Source organism: Astatotilapia calliptera, chromosome 17, assembly GCF_964374335.1.
Source record: "Astatotilapia calliptera chromosome 17, fAstCal68.1, whole genome shotgun sequence".
NCBI classification, from domain to species: domain Eukaryota; kingdom Metazoa; phylum Chordata; class Actinopteri; order Cichliformes; family Cichlidae; genus Astatotilapia; species Astatotilapia calliptera.
The window spans coordinates 36,765,869-36,786,220 of record NC_137438.1 but is presented as its reverse complement, the minus strand read 5'-3'; the positions used below and the strand labels follow the sequence as shown (position 1 = coordinate 36,786,220).

Here is a 20,352-nt window from a genome sequence, read left to right as displayed (position 1 = left end):
AGCAGCCATCACCAGTGTGTGAATGGGTGAATGACTGGATGTAATGTAAAGCGCTTTGGGGTCCATAGGGGCTAAGTAAAGCGCTATACAACTACAGGCCATTTATTGCTCCTTCTAGCTGTTGGTATGCTTGCTTGAACAGGTCCTGTCTTGCTCAGTTTATTTTTATTGTGAGCCATATTTCAGAGTTTAAGAAATTCTTATTCATCTTTTGTAGTTTTGAGACTTTTTTAGCCAGCCTTCTTTTGATTGGATGACTGAGCAGATGGGCAGGGCATCTGTGCTCACAGCCTGAGCTCTGTGCCTTAGATGCCCTCTATCTCTATGACATAATGCAAGGCCAAGATGGGGAAGAAAACAGTGAAACAGAGCATTTAGAGTAACCTCAAGCCTGACTCAGCTTTTGACTCAGTGGTTACTTGTTGGTTACTGTTCAAAACTAAGATGAGTATTAGCCACGGTAACTGTAAATGCATGACAGAGTCAAAGAAAAAGCACGATAGATCTCCTTTAATATGCCAGGATAAGTAGTAATCGTTTTTCCTTGTGGAGTTTCCTTGTTTTTCCATGCATAGACAACCTAATGTTTGTACGCAAGTGTAAAGACTTCCCAAACCCACCTCTATTCTTCAGTAGCCATTTTTGGTACTGATTATGCAATCATGATTGAATTGTGTACGGTACTGTTCTCATGTATTTATAGCAGACTCTTTAAGACAAGAACTGTCTAGATTTGCACCCTTACAGTAGTGCTGTCTCAGTATCGCAGACTTGCCTGTGTGTGTTATTAAGCTGATGTATGAAGAGTTGTTAAATCTGAAGTATTAATACAGTAATTGGGAAGTTCCTGTTCATTTGTGCATATGAGTACAGGTTGTTCATCAGTGAGGCAGTGTACATCGGGAGTAGCTGAACTGGAAAATCACTGGACCATACACAGGATGTCCTGTGTGGTTTTGTGCGTGTCTACATGTGTGTAACTGTAACTAGTTCAGTGAGATGGTGTAGTTTGCACAAAGCCTATTCAGGTCATGGTCAAACCTAGAGAACGACAGAAAGGAGAGAGGGAGAGCATTGGGGAGAAAAGAAGGAGTAAACAGCAGGAATTAATGCTCAGGACTCTCAGTGAGAGAAACCCATCTCCCATGAGAACAGGAGACTTGGAAATAAAGAATACTGCAGTAAGGATGAAGAGTAATGATTTAAGGACTGGAGAATATTTCAAGATCTGTAAAAGCTCAGCTGAGTGCAGGTGAGGTTAGAAAAGTGGAGACAGAATAAGACGTGCTTGTGTTCTGCATCTGAGCAGGTGACAGTTATTTTTACAGAAAAAACAGTTTAGTGGGGATATTTGAGACTAGTCAGCCAGACATTTAAAACTTCCCTTTCTAATTGCCACCATTTTGAATTTGATGGCAGCAATGTATCTCTAAAAAGAAGAATGCATTGCAACTCCTTAGGTTAATTTGCAATGGGTGAGTAACATGACGTTGTATGAGAGGGGCATCTTAGAGATTTCGAGTTTTTTAGAGTTTTAGAGTTTAGTTTAGTTTAATTTAGAGAAGTAACTAATTTTGGAAAAAGAATTTGCACTAATGTTCCTCACTGTAAAATTGTGAAAACTTTGAATGTCTTATTATATGCATTACATAATATGATCAAAGCATAAAAATCTGGAGAAATCTCTGTTTGCAAGTGTCAAGGCTGAAAATCGGTATTTGATGATCATCATCTTCAGGGCCTCAAGTAGCACTGCATTAAAGACAGGCGTGATTGTGTCATGGAAGCCATTGCATGGGCTCAGGAACACTTTGAGAACACAGGTCACCATGCAGCCACGACTGCACATTAGAATAGAAGCCCTATGTGAACATCCAGAAATGCTGCTCGGCTCAGCCAAAGTTTGTTTAAAATGACTGAGCAAAGTGGAAAACTCATCAGCGGTTAGTCGAACTGGAATTTGAACTTCTGTTTAGAAAATATGGACACTGTGTCCTCCAGACTACAGTGGAGAATAACTACATCTCTGATGGTACAGGTGAAATGGCAGCTTGTATGTCTATAAAGGCGCCATCAATGCCAAAAGATGCTCCCAACCAGACTCTCTGACTTCCAGAGAAGACCAGTAACTATCGTTTTAACATGGCAACGCCTCTCTCCACATAATGGGAAGTTGTAATTAAGGAAGGTGGAAAACAGTACTTATCTAGAAAACCAGTAACACTAATGTGTAAACCGTTTCTGCACAGTGGTGTGGATGCTAATCTCAAACGAATGAATCTCAGAAATACAATTCATTTGAATCACAGCAGGAATATTTGGAGGTGGAGCAGTTAATCTAGCCTCCTCATTTGAAGCGGAGCACTGTTTTAAGTATACTTATATATAGTTTAGGGCATTCGGTATAGCTCAAAGGAGCTGCTTCCTCATTTATACAGCGGGATTTCAGTCTTTTTCCAGGAGTCCCTGTCCTGGAAAAAGACATTCACTCCGCTGTCACATCATGTCATGTAATTGACCGTAAAGTCAACATAATGAGGCTGACATAAGGCACACTCTGCACACGGGTTAAGCGATTACTCTGCACTGTAAGGTGTCATGGAAATGTGTGATAACATGGGACTGTTAAAGCTGGCGTTTTTTTTTTTAAATACTGGATGGTAGGAAACTGTTAATTGTTATTTTTACATGAAACCACGTTTGAAATGTAGAGTGGAAAAATCTCTTTGTTGAATGTGTTACCAATAACTGACAGCCAAAATGTGCTCATGCACCAACTACGAGAGGCGACAACAGCAAAAATAATATTAATCTGAAAAATGATGATGACAACATGACAAAAAGTTCAATATTTTGTCTAAATTTACAGTAGTCTTCATCCAAAATGACATTTAAACTCTTAAGTTAATTAGACAATTAGACTGACTGAAGAAAAAAACAAAAACTGCAAGTCAAGCGTAAATACTGATTCACAAGGTTGCTTGGATTTCCTGTTTTTGGCTCCAAAATTGAAAATTTGAACAGAAAACGTGGGGTGAGATGATGGCATCATTTACAGAAAAAGAAAATCTTAGCCTCAGAGCTCCAGCTTGAGCCACCGCTGCGCCGCCGCTGCTCTCTGCACCTCCATGTTCTGTGGCTTTTAAACCCCTCTCCTCTTTTCACACTCTCCCTCTCAACTTTTCTCTCTTTCTCTGTGCCCGTGGTTAAGCCTGGACTGCAAATAGAGTCCAAACGACAGAAATAGAGCAGATTAAGACACAGTCTGAAACACACACACACACACAAAAGCTTCCGCTTGCTGCTGCTTTCACAGTTTGGGACGGATAATTAGATGGATTGCTGTTTTTCTTTTTTTCTCAGTATGTAACTCTTTCACTCAACACCTGTGTTTTTCCCGGTGTAGTGCTCTCTCCTCTCCTCTCCTCTCCTCTCTCTGCCCTCATCGAGTGGGCTAAAAACCCAATTTATTTCTGTAACATTGGACAGGCTTGCAAGGTTCCCAAGGGGTTTTGCTGCTGCGTTGTAGAGGTAACACACTGTCCGGGACGCGGCCTCTGAAGCCGGCACTAGGAATGTGTTTGTTCATTTAAAAATAGGAGGGGGGAGATGAAGAGGGGAAGTGGGAAAAGGACGGAGGGGTGGAAGAAAATAGATCAAAGGGAAGGGGAGGCTGAGACCCGAGAGTGGAGGTGAGAAAAACGAAGGTGGGGAAGGTGAGCGTATCTCAGCACCGATGGCATCCCTCCGCTCGTTGAGTCGGGTGCAAAAACAACGCAATACAGCAACTGTCAGTCAACTCAGTCAAGTGGTCCCAATTGGCTCTCGGCAGTTGCCATGGTAACTGTCCCCACACTCCTGCTATCATGCAGCTTTCAACCAGCACCACCCCCGATGAGCAAATTCACAGGAGTGTGTCTCCAGTTTGTGTAGGTAGGAGACAAAGAGCAATAACCCCCCTCTGACCCCACATTGAAGCTTCATCATATAATTAGAGGGCTGTCACATTAGCTGGAGATGCTGCTTCACCCTCTCTCTCTGTGTCTGTCACAGTGACATACCTCTCCTCTCCCCCTGCCTTCCCCCGTGTTTTTTTTTAAAAGTTATTCCTTTGTGTTTTTACATGCTTAGAGGGAGGCTGACGTGGGAAATGAGCATTAAAAAATAGTCTTTGCTATCCATCTGGTATATCGGATTTCCCCTTCCTGATGCAGTGACTGACAGCTGTCACAGGTGATGCATCAGAGGCAGGGCCGGGATGGCAGGGGACTGTACTGCTATCGTTTGCCCCCAGGAGGGAGGAGGCACGGTTCGACAGCAGTCTGGGATCAGCACTGTCATACCTGCCTGTGACTTTTGCTTGTGTTATGTGAGTTGTACTTTGAATCTGTGCAGCAGAGGGTTAGAGCATGAGACTAAAGTTGATGAAAAAAACAAACAAACTTTGTTTATATGATTCTTGTTGCATTTTAAGAAACTAAAGTAAACAGAACTGCTTGTTAAAAAGTCAATCTGGTCAAATGTTGTAAGTCGTGACAACATTGCTCCTCCATCAGTCATGTTCTTGCAAAGTAACCAGTCTGTGTGTAAGTCGTGACAGTCGTGACAACATTGCTCTGTGTAGAGTCTGACCAACCTATCGGTGAGCTGTTATTGAAAGGTATTAGCTATTTATTGATCTATCGGTACCTGGATTTGTCATGGCCTGATGAATGAAAAATGGAAAAGGACAGGTGGGATAAACACCCATGTGGGGGAATATTTTGCCATCCATAGAACTCACTGTTTATTTAAATCCAGGTTGAAGACTCACCTGTTCTCAGCTGCATTTGAATAAAGCACCAAATCCACACTTTAAGCTTAAATTTCAAAACTTACATTTAACTACTGATTTTATCTACTGTTCTGATTTTATCTGTTTTGATTTTATATACTGTTGTTTGTTTGTTTGTTTGTTTGTTTGTTTGTTAATTAGTTAGTTAGTTTATTTGCTTGTTTTATTCAATTTTAAATCATGCTTTTTATTTGTTCTTGTTTCTAATGTCTCTGTAAAGCACTTTGAATCACCTTGTTGTTGAATTGTGCTATACAAATAAACTTGCCTTGCCTTGCCTTGCAAGCAGAGTCGGGCAGATGGTAATCCAACAAAATCCAGTCCACATAAAAATGTGGGGGAAATCTGTTTGTTTCATGTCTAAAAGAAAAATATATCATCCAAAATATTGTATTGTATTGTATTGTTAAATCAACAAATATTGATAATAGTATTAGTAGTAATAATAAAGTAATAGTAAATAGTAATAGTAATAGTAAAGTAACCAGTAAAGTAACCAGTCTGCACAGAGACTCTTCTGTAATGTTGCAAAAAAAGTAGAATATTGTAAATGTGATGTGTTTTTCTAACATAACAGAGACATAATTGAACTTACATTATGATGTCACATCATCAGTTTTATTTTAAACATAAGTGTAACATATTCACAATGTAAAGTTTTGTAAAGTTAATAATAATAATGCAAACATTAATCAGAGATCAATACATGATGTTACTAAGACGATGCCCCAAGAGATCACCATAAGGTAAATTTGCTGTATTTTTTTTTTAACTATTTAGTTAATCGCTTGGACCTTAAAATCTGCAGAGAATTGGTAAAAACTGGTGTTGTCTAGATACTTTGAAGCTCTGCAGTGTGAAGGTTAATGTTGTACACGGGCATATTTTAACCCAAACCACAATAGTTCCTAAATCAAACTAAGTAGTTTTGGTGCCTAAACTTAACTAGCTGGCTTGGAGTAGGTTGCTTAAATAATGAATGAGTTTTAATTAGTGCAGCGTCCCGGCTGCAGGAAATACATTAGAAAATTGAAGCTTCTCATTACTTCACTTCTAATCTAGTAATAAAAACCCCCCAAAACAAACCAGTGTTAAAGCGACATTATCTGTTAGCTAATCATTTTTGTTTTGTATTTAATAAGCATTTTTTTCCTGAGCAGATGTTACATGAACCATGAAAAATGACTCGCCTACACTCATCGATTTTTAAACGTAACCTTGATCTTATACCAGTCGGGTCCTCAGTTCATCTGCTTTTCTGAAACCAGTTGTTTCAGCTTTTTTTTTTTTTTTCCTTTCCTGTTAAGGAGAGCTTTCTTTTGATTGGCTGCCTGAACAGCCAGTGGGTGGGGCTTCCGTGCATAACAGGGATCTCTGCATTCACAAATGCATTAGCATAACATACATACATGTACAAAAAATAAGGAAAAGAAACAACAGCTGTAGTCATTTAACCAATTCTGAAGTTTTTAACGTTTTTGGTAAAAGGCAGAAATGTAGGCGTCCAACAACACAGTCATTAAACTGGGAGGATCTGTGGTCCTCTGCCTGTACTGGCCATCACCTCTACAAAGCCACAGAGGTGACTGCATGGAAAATGGCCTTTATCAGTTGAAAAGTAAATTTTACAGCTGAAATCTCGATTATTTTAGTAGGGCATGCAGGATTTATAATGCAGCAGTTCTTTTGAGGTATTACTGTTATTTAATAACCGTATTTCCACAAAGAAAACCCCCCGAATGAACACATGTAGGAGTAACTAAGTTACCAAAGGGTTTAGCATTTCCTTCACTTAAACATTTGTGATTTGTTTTGTGATCTGGAATCAAGAAAATGAGTTCTCCATCACTGAGCAGCAGCAGAATGACTGGGAGCTAGAGCAGATGCCAAAGGTGGTGTTTGGGAAGAATGACACAGAGAGGAAGCTGTAAACATACCCAAAGTGGTAAGCCTCGGGGTACTTTATTGTAGAAATCAATATTTTGAGAGGGGAATGAGAGGTGCGCTTTTTTTGCCAGTGGTAGAATTTTATTCCTTTCTTCATAGTGTAGACTGCAAAATATTGCACAACATTTAAATTACAAAAATAAAAGCATCAAAATTCCAAATCGCTGCCACGAGATGAGCGTTTCTGGGAAACTCTGTGCTAAAAATACAAACACTATTTGAGTCTTTATTCCTGCAGACCTCTCTGTGACTCGGATGGCAGCTTTTCGCTTTCCGCTGTCTGCCTCTGGATAAAAAGAGAGAAGGAGCGAGAGGAAAAAGAGTGAGCCATGACTCATTCACATTATCCTCTGAAGTGGAAATCCTGACAACGTAATCACACATACGAAAACACACACACACACACTCACAGAGTATATGCATGCAGGGGGAGCCCAGGAGCTCATTTGGAGTGCCACCATGTGTGATGTGCTTTGAGCAGCAGTCAGTCTGTAGAGCCTCAGATTCAACTCTTGAATATTCTATTCGGACATGTGCCCCTAACTACACCTCCATGCTGACACATTATTGCAGTGGTGAGAGTGTTTTATAGCATAAATGTGTGTGTTCATCATCTGATGTCTAGGTTTATTCGTAAAGTCACAATAAGACTTCTTAGAGGGTTGTTTTGCTTTACCTCGCCACACTTTTGCTTACAGCGAGAGGAGGCTGTGGCCGCACCGACTTATTTCGAAAGAAGGAGAGTTGATTCACCATTCACCATCACCGCCTGTGATTGTGACAGCAGACACGGGATGACATAGCTGTCACTGTGACTGTGGCTTGTTTCTGTTGTTATGATCTTGGCTGTGACACATTTGTTTTTAGTATGTGCAACACTGACTACATGCAGCACTTGTGGGTGCGTGTGCAGTAATGGTCATGCTGCTGCACTTTGAACCCTTGTGACCAGTCGGGAATACAGTTGTCAGGAAATGGTAACAGATAGAAGTAGAAACTGTAACTCCAGCTAAAGGTACCGTTACAGTGTGCCAATTTAAATGGTTAGTGATCACTAAATGCATCAGTTCTCTTCCTGTAGTTTCTGTTGAGTCTTTATGACAGTCACCAACACATCATGAATCAGAAGTAGTATGAATCTCTTTGCAAAAAATAACCAAGCATCAAACTACAAGGCTGGAAAATGGAACAACTGCAAAAGTGCCAGAAACTGCAGTTCCTCTAATGGCCACTTGAGGAGGGGTCCAAGAGCGAGCACCTCTGTAAGTAAAAATAAATGTTACAGCATTAAAAAGCATTTTTGCACCCCGGTGCCCTCAAGATAATGAAGCTGTCTAATAATGTGTACCTTAGTGCCAAAAACTGCAGATGTTCCAACAGCTGCTTGAGGCCCATCTCAGTCCACCTCTCAGAATCTGTAAAAATGTCCAGCTTAATATTAAACAGCATATTAATTGCCCCGTACAAAAACATGGGCAGTCTCCCTTCATAAAAAAATGTAGGTTGGGGAAATTCTTTTAAGTTCTCACCTGTGTGGAGTCGGTTAATCTTTAAAGTTAGGGGCACGACTGCTGCCGATTGCCGGTATGCCAAACAGGGGGCTGCAGCCAGTAGTTTAGTAGGCCTTGCGTTTCACACCTTTGGCTGTTACTGTGGTGCTGGTGCCTTTAAGAGCATTAAAATGCAATTAGCTGACAAATAGTAACACTCATTGAACTGGGATATTTAATATTGTAGCATTTTATTTATCTGTTACCGGGCACTACTTAGCAGGTATGCGTATCTGTTCCCCTGCAGGATTAAGAGATGTCGCTAGCTAACCTAGCTTGCTGGCGTTAGTGGATAACTTCACCTTCTTATCCAAATATGCTCAATGCTGGCTATGAAAAGATAATACTGTGTCACTCAGAGGACTGACAATGAGGCATCAAAATGTGGAGTCAAAACTAATTGGCAGTGACCATTTTATATACAGTCTGTGGATCGAAGGCCAAAGTGTTGTGAGGTAGTGTAAACCTTACTAGCCTACTGCACAAAAATAAATGAAACTTGACCTTTCAGGGCTACCATAGTTACACGGTGAAAGTGGTTTGTTCCTTCTCTCCCTAGTTAAGTAAAGATTAGTTATAGTTTGACGGCTTAAGAAGCCATCTTGAATGAGCTAAATCAGAAAAAAGCGAGTGTTAAAGACTGTGCTAAATGAGCATGAGCAGCTCTGCTGTGAGGCCTCACAGTTACTTCAAAACGAATTGACAAAGGGCAAGGATATAATTGTCACCACCGTGTCCTTATTTATTTATTTGTTTTGTTTGTCTGTTATTTTCTTTTGTTTGTAAGGATATTTATTTCCCGGTGTTCCCTGTGCTTCTCTCTGTTTACCTAAGGGTTCAGAAAACGGATGCACTGCTTGTTTAAAAAAAGAAGTGTGTGCTAATCCTCAAATGAGCTCATTCATTTATCAAATAAATGAGTTGTGCTTGCAGTGGTATAATCAGTGTAATACATGAGCTCAGAAAGGGCAAAGCTGAGTTAGTTGCTTTGTTACGTGATTAAGGGGATTTAGAAATAAAAGACTAAGAAAAAAACTATAAAATAACCATAAAATACATCAATACTAAGGCAGAATGGATGCTTGTTTTCATGTTGATTATACTAAATTCTGACCCTACCATGCAAATGTCACAGCAATTGAGAAATTGAGACACATCAAACCAGGCAACAATTCCTCAGTTCTTACCTGACACAAGTAGCATTCTTCTCCTCGTCTCCTCATGAGCTTCAAGGTTTAGTATGTTGTGTGAGGTGCTCTTCTGCGTGCTGTGGTTGTAATGAATGCTTTTGAGTTACTGTTGGAAGCACTCTGACCTCTGACATCAACGAGTATTTTCTTCGAGAAAACTGACGCTCACTTGATATTTTCTTTTTATCGGACCCTTCTCTGTAAACCCTAGACGTAGTGCTGGGCGATATGGAAAAAATATTTATCACGATATGAATTATTTTATATCACGATGACGATATATATCACGATATACCACCTGACCCGTGGTCATCTGGAAAGTACGCAGTCTGTAAACAGCGAGCGCAGAGGGTGCAGTCTTTGTTAATGACATGGATGGTTACGCTCATGTAGGGCTGCGTATCTCTGCTCGTCCATAGGTCAGTCGTCAAGGCATAATGCACGACACTGCAAACATCCGTCTCTACTTTGGCCCGGCATGCGTCATATAAGCGAGGCAACTCGACTTATAAGGACTTTGATGAGGTCACGAAAGCTGTCCTTCTCAACTACATAAACAGGGGCCATGCCTTTACAAATGTAACACGAGACGGCTCCTGTGATTTGTTTATGGCGCTGGGACGTTTTCTTATAAGGGCCTTGTGTGAAAGACTGCTGTATCTTTGGCTAGCTATAGTTTTTCTTTTCCCAACTTGCTCCTGTCGTTCCACAACTTGGTTTAGCTCGGATTTTCTGGATTCTTGAGCATTCTTTTTCGTGGACCTTCTGTAGGTGATAGGAGAGATTTGTTGTGTTGCCATCGGGTGCAGGAATAGTTTTATAGTATAGCTTGCAAATGGGCGTCTTCTGCTCCGTGTTGGTGCTGTTGAACCCAAAATGTAACCAAATCACAGATGTACCCCCTCTTTTCGGTAAAAGTGCTTCCTCTTGGGCTGCCTGTGTAGCTATCTCTGCCTGTTGCATGTCCGGGCATGAAACTGCAACCTGTCGCACGTCCATCGTTTTGAGTTACCGTAAAGCATGTCGCAAATCCGGGTGCACGTAAAGCAGCACCATGTTGCAAAACCACAAGACGGAGTTTCTTTGCGAAAAATATCATTTTTTCATACTTTATTTTCTCTTGCATAAAGTTAAGAGTATGTATAGTGAGAAGACAACACTAATATATTTGCCACAGGCTTTTTAATGGTATATTTCATGTAATAATTTATAAAATTAGGTTAGAAATGATAGAAATGATAGAAGACAAATGGCACAATAGACACTTTTCTATCATCGACACGATATATATTGTCATCTCGCCCAGCACTACCTAGACGTGTTTGTTTAGGAAAATCCCAGCGGTTTGTCAAATCCTGAGAGTAGCTGGAGCTGTTTGGCACCAGCAGTCACTGCACATTTAAAGTATGGCTGTTCGATATAACGATATGTATCGGATGACTATATGAAAACGTCTATCGTTTTATATTACGCTATCGTTTGTTTTGTGGTGTCGCAAAATAAACCGTTTACAGCAATATTTTTTTCATTGTTTTGATGGTCACTGTATTAGCTATATTTATTTCTTAAACTTCTTTCTTTCTCTTATATTTAAAATAACCAAACTACTGATGGATAAGCGACTGTTTTTACAACGACGGTAAACACTGCTCCGCCGTCCGCTTGTTTATTTTCCACATAAACCTTTCACAATAAAGCGGAAGACCCTGTTGAGATTTTTCAAAATAAACTGAAACGATGACAAACAGAAAGACCAGTCAAAACAAATTGAGGACCTTATTTCTAAACGAGGGGCTACCTCTGTAGCATGGGCATGCTTTGGTTATGAAAAGTCTGACACGGATCACCTATGCAAGAGTCACGTAAAAGAGTATGGAGAGAGTTTACTAATGAGAAGCAAAAAAGAGCTGTCAGGTGCTCCAAATAAAGCTTAGATTCAAACGTTAGAACAGGCTTTTCCCCGCAGCACGCCGTGTATTAAATACTCACAAAGAAAACGGTAGCCGTTACAAGTTATGCCTAAAAATGTATAGTTTCATGCATCGGTCAAAACACTCGACTCCAGGTACACGACGCCAGCTGAAAACACTTCAAACAAGTCGAGTTGCCCGAGATTCACAGAATTTACAGAAAATGTTACATTTTTTAATATATATTGTTGTCAGGACGATAAATGTCTTCTATCGGGATATGAGATTTTGGTCATATTGCACAGCCCTAATTTAAAGTCACTTAAATCACCCTGTTTCTCCATTGTCATGCTGAGTTTGAACTTAGGTTGATCAGATATTTGCATTAATGGGCACTTAAACAGTGTCCATTTAGTTTTTTACTTGCAGTTCATCCAATTTATTTGCTTTAAAATCTTTGGAAATAAATGTACTTGGATTTTATTTACTGTCGACAACACAAACAGGCCTGAGGAGAATTTATATTGCTGCACTATTTGACATTTCCTCCAAAATTAATCAATGTTGGATTGATTTATAGATTACAGTGCATGTTGCATGTTTTCATTATAACTAAATAGGAGTGAGTTATTCATGTGAAGCCCAGTAAAACACAGAACAACTGCTTGTTTCAGTTAAAAACATAACGTTTTTTCATTGCTGTCTTCTAAAATCAGACAATTTCTAAGGTTTTTAAGCAACAGCACCTACCAGCTAGATCAAAACAGTAATGCTTATTTAGTTATTTACTTTATTGTAAAAGGCACTATGACCAATACACTTGTTGTGTCATTTGACAGTACAGTCTCATTTTTATCATTCTCAATTTTATGTGCTGACTGATGCAGTTAAAAGCAGCCCAATTAAAATCCATTAAACTGACACTTTAGTTTTCAATCAGCAAGAATACTTTCAGTGATCTAAGAAGAATTCAAAGTACACAATTCATTAGCAAAAATAATTTTTCTGACATGTGAGATCTAGTAATGTTGGTTAGCCTAATTAGTGCAGCTCAGCTGACAAACTAGATTTAGGCTGGTGTCTAGGCATGTATCGACAAAGATGCCGCCATATAGCAGATTTTGTGTTGCTGAAAATATCCCGTGTTGAATGGTGGCATTTGTGGAGACATAAAAATATCTGACTCAGGTTTTTATATCTTTTTGTAATAGACAGACGTGCTGATCAGAGACACAGAGTTTGTGTTCACCTGTAACAGACCACAGAATATTTTCTTGTTATGTTAATCATTGTAACTGGAGGTGTTTTGTACCTTGGATTATGGGTGGACTTGTTCCCGCCCTGTAAACATCTCAGCTGGATTGTTGTGGTCGTGTAGAAATGGTCACTGAGGCCGGTGTAGTCACACCATGGACAGACAACAAAACAAGCAATTAGACATATAAATGATTTGTGTGTCTGTGGATTATGGGAGGAAACTCAAACAGAAATCTGACCTGAAACCTTTAATTTGACATACTCGAGTTCAAATAACCGCGTCAGAGTGACAACAAATCATTATGTGTGCTGCATTTGCAGTAAATGCTCTGACATAAGTGAGGCTACAATTTTCAAATGAGCGACAGAGTGAGCTGAGAAGCAAACAAGCAGGAAGGACCGCCGGGATACCAAGAGGTTGGATTTTTTTGCTTTTAGAGCAAATGCAAGAGTGAGACAGAGAGAAACATGTCATAGATTGTGTTGATAGGTTCACATGAAAGAAAGACAGAGAGGAAGTAAGTACAGAAACAGAGAGAGAAGTGAGCTGAAAGAAACAAAACTGTGACAGCAACACTGGTACTGGAAAGCAGCTCGAAGCCTTGATACTCTTAAGCCGTCGATGGTTTCAGGGCTTTGTCTTAGAACCTTTAAAAGTCTGCCACAAGCCCTGGGATTGAAAGGATGATGGGAAACATTATCCATATCTTTCATGCCCTTTGTGCAGCCGGGGCATGTCACATGGATTAGAGTGATTGGGAAGAAGATTTCTATTCATGCAGAGCTCTGTTCAGGCTGATTTCACCAAAGTGACAAGTTAGTGATCCTGTTAGTGTTCTGCTCTCTGATCTCTTCTTCTCTCCTCTCCGGGTGTGACTATCCTCAGCATCCTCGATCTTATTATTGAGAAATCAGAAGTAATCATAAGCTGTCATGCTGTTTTTATATCATCTCAGCTTTTTTCTTTGTTGGAGGGGGGGAAGCATAAATTCTTCATGGTTGTATTAATGCCCATCTTGGCTGAAACACAAGTTTGGAGGGCTGCACACTACAATGAGTCATCACTGAGAAGATTAGCTCAAACTTGGTGTTTTTGAAGCAAGGAGTGAAGCACCATGAAGACTGAATTCCCATTAAAAGTTTGAACTTCTATTATTAGTTGTATAAACTAGCGGTTGTGTTGTTATTGTGAATTTATTCTCTAAATGTTGATGTAACCATCAAAAGGTTTTTAGGTATTTGACGTGGAGGATAATAATACGTGCATGTTTTTTTGGGAAGACTTAGTACAGTTTCACTAGCCACACCCAGGCCTGATTACTGCCAGAGCTAGCAAATTAAGAAATCACTTAAATAAAGTGTTGCGACTCCCAGAGAACCATGGAGACAGCCATTATCCTCAAAGGAAGAAAATCTGGAAGAGTCGTGAAGCTTTCGAGGATCGGCCAGCCTAGAGTACCAAAATTACTCCAAGAGTGCAGGTACAACAACTTATCCAGGAAGTCACAGAAGAACCCAGAACAATATTTAAAGATTTGCAGGCCTCAGTTGTCTCAGTTAAGGTCAGAGTTCATGATTCAACAATAAGCAAGAGACTTGACCATGGGAGTAAAAACCACTGTGGACCAAAGAGAACATAAAGGCTCGCCTCACATCTGACAAGAAAAAATGTTGATCCTGAAGACTTTTTGAAAAATGTGGAGTCAGTTTGTGGATCGATGAGAATAAGTTGAACTTTTTGGAAGGTTTGTATCTTGTTAAATCTGACATGAAACTAACACAGCATTTCATACAAAGTACATCAAAGCATCGGTCAAACATGGTGGTGGTAGTGTGATGATCTGGGGCTGCTTGGCTGCTTCAGGACGACTTGCAGAAAATCCTGAAGGAGTGTGGCCGATCATCAGTTCATGCTCTGAAGCTCATGCGCACTTGGGTTATGCAGCGGGGACAATGATCCAAAGCAGACCAGCAGATCCTCTCAATGTCTCAAAAAGCAAAACGAAGACTTGATCCGATTGAGATGCTTTGGTATAACCATAAACAGGCCATTCATGCTCAGGAACCCTCCAGTGTGGCTGAATTAAAACAATTCTGCAAAGAAGAGTGGTTCAAAATTTCTCCAAAGCTAAGCAAAAGACTCATTGCCAGTTACTGCAAACGGCTGATTGCAGTTCTTGTTATTAGGTTTAGGGAGCAGTTACTTTTCCTCACAGTGCAAAGTAGCTTTGGATATTGTTTTCCCTTAACAAATAAAATCATCATTCAAAAGCTGCATTTTGTAATTACTCGGGTTATCTTTGTCTGTACTGTATATGTTAACTGTGAATATAAGCAGCATGGTGTCTAATGTGGTTACACAGCACTTTGGATGTTATATTTTTTGTACTCCTGCACCTCATCAGGACGCTTCGCAGGTTTACTGTAAACACAATGTGAAGCCGGGAACATAAATAGTCAGTGTGTTAGCGTGGATTCATTTTCCAAGGCAACTGTGTTTCTAATTATTTTCCATATTGTGTCTCCACAGAAACCTGCTGGATAGGGACACCTTCTCCAAATCAGACCCAAGTAAGACGACATCTCTCTATCGCTCACTAAGACCACGTTTTAGTTAGTTTTATATTTTTCACTGCGTCAGTGAAATATAAAGAGGAAACAAAGGGGATTCCTTGATGATTTCCATGATGTGTCTGTAAACTTTTCATTTGATTTGCATAAAGAAAGGAAACAAAAAGAACAGTGTTAGGAATACATGAGAAAAAACTTGGGAAAAATAAGGGCTATGGGAGCGCTGTAAGGAAATGAAATAAGCAATTAATTTGGAGATGAACGAAGCGCATTTCTTTTGCTGTGACTCAATCTGTGTTTGAGTATTTTCTCACTAAATATGTTGTCTTGGCTTGAGGCACGGCTGACTAATACACAAAGCCTGAGAGCTTGAAAGCTTCTCCCTATAGATTCACAGAATGGGCGGCAATTCTCACGCTCCTCTTCCCACAGCTAAAATAAATGTAATAACACTGTCAGGGCTACTGCATAAAGTTGAAGGAGGGCTTCAGCGCTGGCTTGACAAATGTGTCTGCAGACAGTTTAAGCAGGGACTGCATAAAAAAGTACTTGAATATCTTGTTTCTTTTTAAGAAGGCACAGCATATTTACTTCAAGCAGCCATACTTCAGTGACACCTTGCCTGCTGTCCAATATGAAAACTAAGCTCACGCCAAGAAAATATTGATATTCCATTGTTTAGTTATTCTTAATGCTACAAAGAGGACTATCTAGGGATACACCAATCCAAATTTTTACAGTTCTGCAGTACCGACCTGATGCCAGTGTTACACGCATAAGCTGGAAGTTTGACGCTGAAATGTTGCTTTTCTAGTTTTCAAAATAAAATGCAGCAGGAAAATATTTGTTTAAATTACTAGAGATGAAAAAATTCAAAAATTAAAAGACATTTATTCACATTATTTGTTTGCATGAGTCACATGAGGAGTGTGCATGTATGGGTGCGTGTGCATTGGGAGTGAGGGTAGGGTGAGATCGATTTCTCCCTAAAATGAAACAGCGATTGTTGTCATATCATAAAAATAAGATATTGCGATGACTATTGTAATGAACCACTAATACACACACACGTAGTCAGCAAGCAAAACAGAGCATGTCAGCACATTCCCACGTGCATGGATGAAAAATGACTCAAGGTGATGGGGATGGCAGTGATGAGTACAGTGATGAAGATGACAGTGATTAGGAGCAGGAAGCATGGGCATTAACCATAAATTTAGTACTGCTTTTATGCTGAGTAGCTCCTGTGATTATGCTGAGCTCACTGACTTTAGCCCCCTGATATGAAGCAGCCTGACAGGAGGAAGGAGCAAGGAGGTGAAGGAGAGCGGGAAAACAGGATGTCAAAGTTCCTGAAAACTGAACGATACCTTGGATATGTCACTCGGTGGTTAAAAAAAAAATACCTAAAAAATCGAAAGAGCAGTGATCTATACAGGCAAACGAAGTTTAAATCTCTCTGTTCCCTCCAAAAGTATCCCCAGTGTTTGTCTGTCAGACGCAAAATCAACATTTTATGTGTCTGCGTGGGTGTTTGGATGTGTACATATCCTCATCAAAGAACATCAAAGGCCTTGAGGAATGAAGTATACGATGAGCGAGCTGCGTAATTTGCTTTTTAGAGAACTCTCTTGTTTTGAGAAATTGCATAATCACCCGAAATGATGTCTTTCACAATCTGAAGCCGGCGAATATAATGCACATATTCGTGACTCGTGAATGACACTATTAGACGCTTTGATGTTTTTCTTTGTTTAATATATATTTCTAATTCAAGCATTTATGGCTTATCAGTCATATTCTAATGGATCCATGAAATACCATGACATTTGATTTGTTTTTTGATTTTATTTGCTTGCTGTCTTATGAAGTAAGGCTCTCCTATTCATCCGTTAGTCAGCCAACCTGTCAGATAGTTAAAAGCTGGTTGTAAATACCAATATAATAATATTTATTTAGACTGCTTGCCCGTTTCTTATATATTATACATGATTATAAAGTAGACACTGACTAAAATGGCTGGGCAGTTGCTAAGTGAGTGTTAGTAAGGAGTTAATGATTAAAACTACTGTTTATGTGCCTCTTTTTACAGTATGTGTACTCTACACACAAGCCATGGGCAACAGGGAGTGGAGAGAGGTGAGTGTGTGCAAACCGGGTTTGAAACATTTCCTTCCATTTTATTAAACTTCTGTCCACTTCACTGCTGTCTTTCCATGTACACACTATGGAGAAAACAGAGTTCTTTTTGCATAGTTGCTAGAAATTGGCTGAAATTGGTCAAGTCATGTCAGAAACAGTGAGAAAGATTATTCATTAGTCTTTCCAGGAATGGATGCCCCAACAATTTCACCACAAGGCCAGTCATGTAATGCTCTGACATCTCAGACTCCACAGCGCTCGGTTAAATTTCATAACAATAAAAGTTACTTTTATCTGTTCCTTTATCACAAGGGGTCACCTTAGCAGGTAGCTCTGTCTGTACACCGGGTGCCCTTCCTAGCACAACCCCTAAAGGAGAATTGCTACTCTGGTTTTAATTAAACCAGCAACCTTTTGCTTATCAAGCAAATGTGCAAACCACTGCTTGCTTTGCAGCCACACGGCATGGGCTCCTTGCAGTCAGCAAGCCAACCATGAACTCTGTACACCAAAGTATTCCACAGTCAGATGTGCAACCATCTGACAGCTAAAGCAACAGGACAGTGATTCCAAGCAACAACGGTAAATCCAGAACAGAATTGCTGAAATAGATAAGAATCAGGGTGTTGCACTGAAAGCCTTGCATTAGCAGATACCCACAAACCTCAGTGATCTTAGGCGATGTTTTAAAGAAGAGTGGACCAAAGTTCCTCCATAACGATAAGAGACTGATAAAGTCAGAAAATTGTTATCTAAAGTTATCGCTGCTAAACATGTTTCTACAAGCTATCACATAACACGGTGTTTTTCACGCACAGCTTCTACATTTCAGTTTTGTTTCTGTTAAATAAATAACGATACTCTATAATCTGCCACGCGTTGTTGTTCATCTGAGGATGTTAAACTAAACCAAATCATTTTTTGTCATATCCTGAGTCATAAAACCTTGGCATTGAAAAAGGGTTTGCTTTCTTTTTCACAAATATCAGCCTGTTGGTAACACTTTAAGTAAGTCAAAGGGTCACGATGAATCATCTGCACAAAATTTCATTTCCAGTAGCAGGTGAGATTTTTCAATTTGGACTCAAGTGGTGGCTGGGCCTACGTACGTTACCTATGCCAAAAAAACTAAAACACACCTCAATATAAAAAGACTAGCTCTATTAAAACCATTCTTATATACACAGTGTTTAAGGTTTGGTTACTTTCAGCTGTGGTTTACAAGTTAGAAAGGTGACATTTAACACTTGTTTGGTGTACGCACCCTAGCCTCTACTACTATATTAGTGCAGTATATATTTCGGCAAGACCAACAGACAAAAGAAGTAAAATAATGTCCTGTAAGTATTTTTAAATACTAAGTAGCTACGGGATATTGTCGAGGAAAGTAGAAAATATTAAAGTGTTGTATACACTCTAAATACAGCTCACAGTACTTTATAAAATGTTTATGACATGGATGCAATACCAAAGTGTTGCATAATACACAAAGTGCAACAATACAACTGTTTTCAATCCGGCGTTTGTGGGATTTGAGGCTTGTTATGTTAGTGATTCAGTGAGGGAAGAGATTCAATGTGCAAATGTAGTTTCCTTGATTAGGCCTAGGCTAATGACGCTGTAAGATTTAATTGCCTGCTTTTGTACAGTTCAGGTATCTGGAAATGACGCGAAGATTTACAGTGTAAACTGAAAGGCTTGTGATGTAGTAGTGCTCGAGAGTTAGTAGAAATAACCAACAGCCACCACTTTATTAAGAGAACGCATGCACGTTTCATTACGATCGAGCCGCCATCAACAATACGTTTTACAGTAAATATTCATGAATGCAAATCAGGGGGCAATTCTTTCAGCACCAATCATTCGCAGTTATTCATAGATCCGAGTAGCCCGTCATCTCCATCCATTATTAACCGGCTGAGTTAAATGCCAAATCGGAACCCAACTGACCCCATTTGACTTGATACTTCAGCTGCGGTGCATTCATTACACTAAAGCTGTACATAATCTTCTGTAACAAGCCTCTCGCCTAATGTGTCTCCTGAGGAAAAACCTGCAGGTGGATACAATATTTACACGAGTCACTGCAGCGTCATAAAGTGCTGGTAAAAGCTGTGATTTGGGAAAGGTTAGAGCTTTTAAGCGTGGCGAGTTGCAGAAATGTATACTCACATATTATAGATTGTAAACTTGTAGACTGTAAAAAGTTGAATGATTTCCAAACTGTTTGTCTCCTAATCTTTGTTTTTCTTTTTTTTGTCTAGTTTGGCAGAACAGAGGTGATTGACAACACGCTAAACCCAGACTTTGTTCGGAAATTCATTCTGGACTACTTCTTTGAGGAGCGACAGAACCTCCGGTTTGACCTGTAAGTAACATGTACAAGTGCGTGTGTGTGTTTCTGCATCACTGTGACATGACTAGTTCCTAAACTTGCATTTAAGACTCTGGATATAGATGATGTTATAGTTCACTGAATATCGGTTTGGCTTTCATGAAAGCTTTGAGAGGTATTGAAATGAAAAATTCTAAGTGGTAAATGTGGCTGTTTTTACCATAGTCACAAAGATGATTGTTATTTCCATCTCTATGGTTCTGAGGCTTCTCCATGCTTAAGCAAAGAAAGTAGGAGGTCGGAGCAGCAGCAACACCTCCTGTGAAAGGTGGGTGGGTGTTGCACCAGAAGCCTCCTTGTGATTGCTTTGGTTCCTAGCAGATTACCACGGTTGCCCATAGTTTGCAGTCTTTATATACTGTATCTAATGCATGGATTTAGACTGTCTTGTCTCATATATTACTAGTACACAGCTCTGATTCTCTTCTGCTGGTGATGTCCTGATGACTGAGTCATGTGCTATGAGCACAGCTGTCTCATACTTCTTTCCATGGAGGCAAAAGGATTCTATCTGTAGGGTCTTAGATTAGGTGAGGGGATTCTCCATCTCATGTGG

General features: G+C 39.8%; 1 protein-coding gene across 2 annotated transcripts in view; it reads left to right on the top strand.

The window, feature by feature from the left end:
- The window catches only part of LOC113009780 (copine-8), a 107,268-nt gene that overhangs the window by 20,896 nt on the left and 66,020 nt on the right, over positions 1-20,352 (top strand). For both annotated transcript variants that reach the window (XM_080291971.1, XM_026148311.2), the window contains exons 2-4: positions 15,219-15,259; positions 17,352-17,398; positions 19,666-19,769. In XM_080291971.1, the coding sequence (XP_080148097.1) occupies positions 15,219-15,259; positions 17,352-17,398; positions 19,666-19,769 (192 nt within the window). The remainder of the gene's footprint in view (positions 1-15,218; positions 15,260-17,351; positions 17,399-19,665; positions 19,770-20,352) is intronic.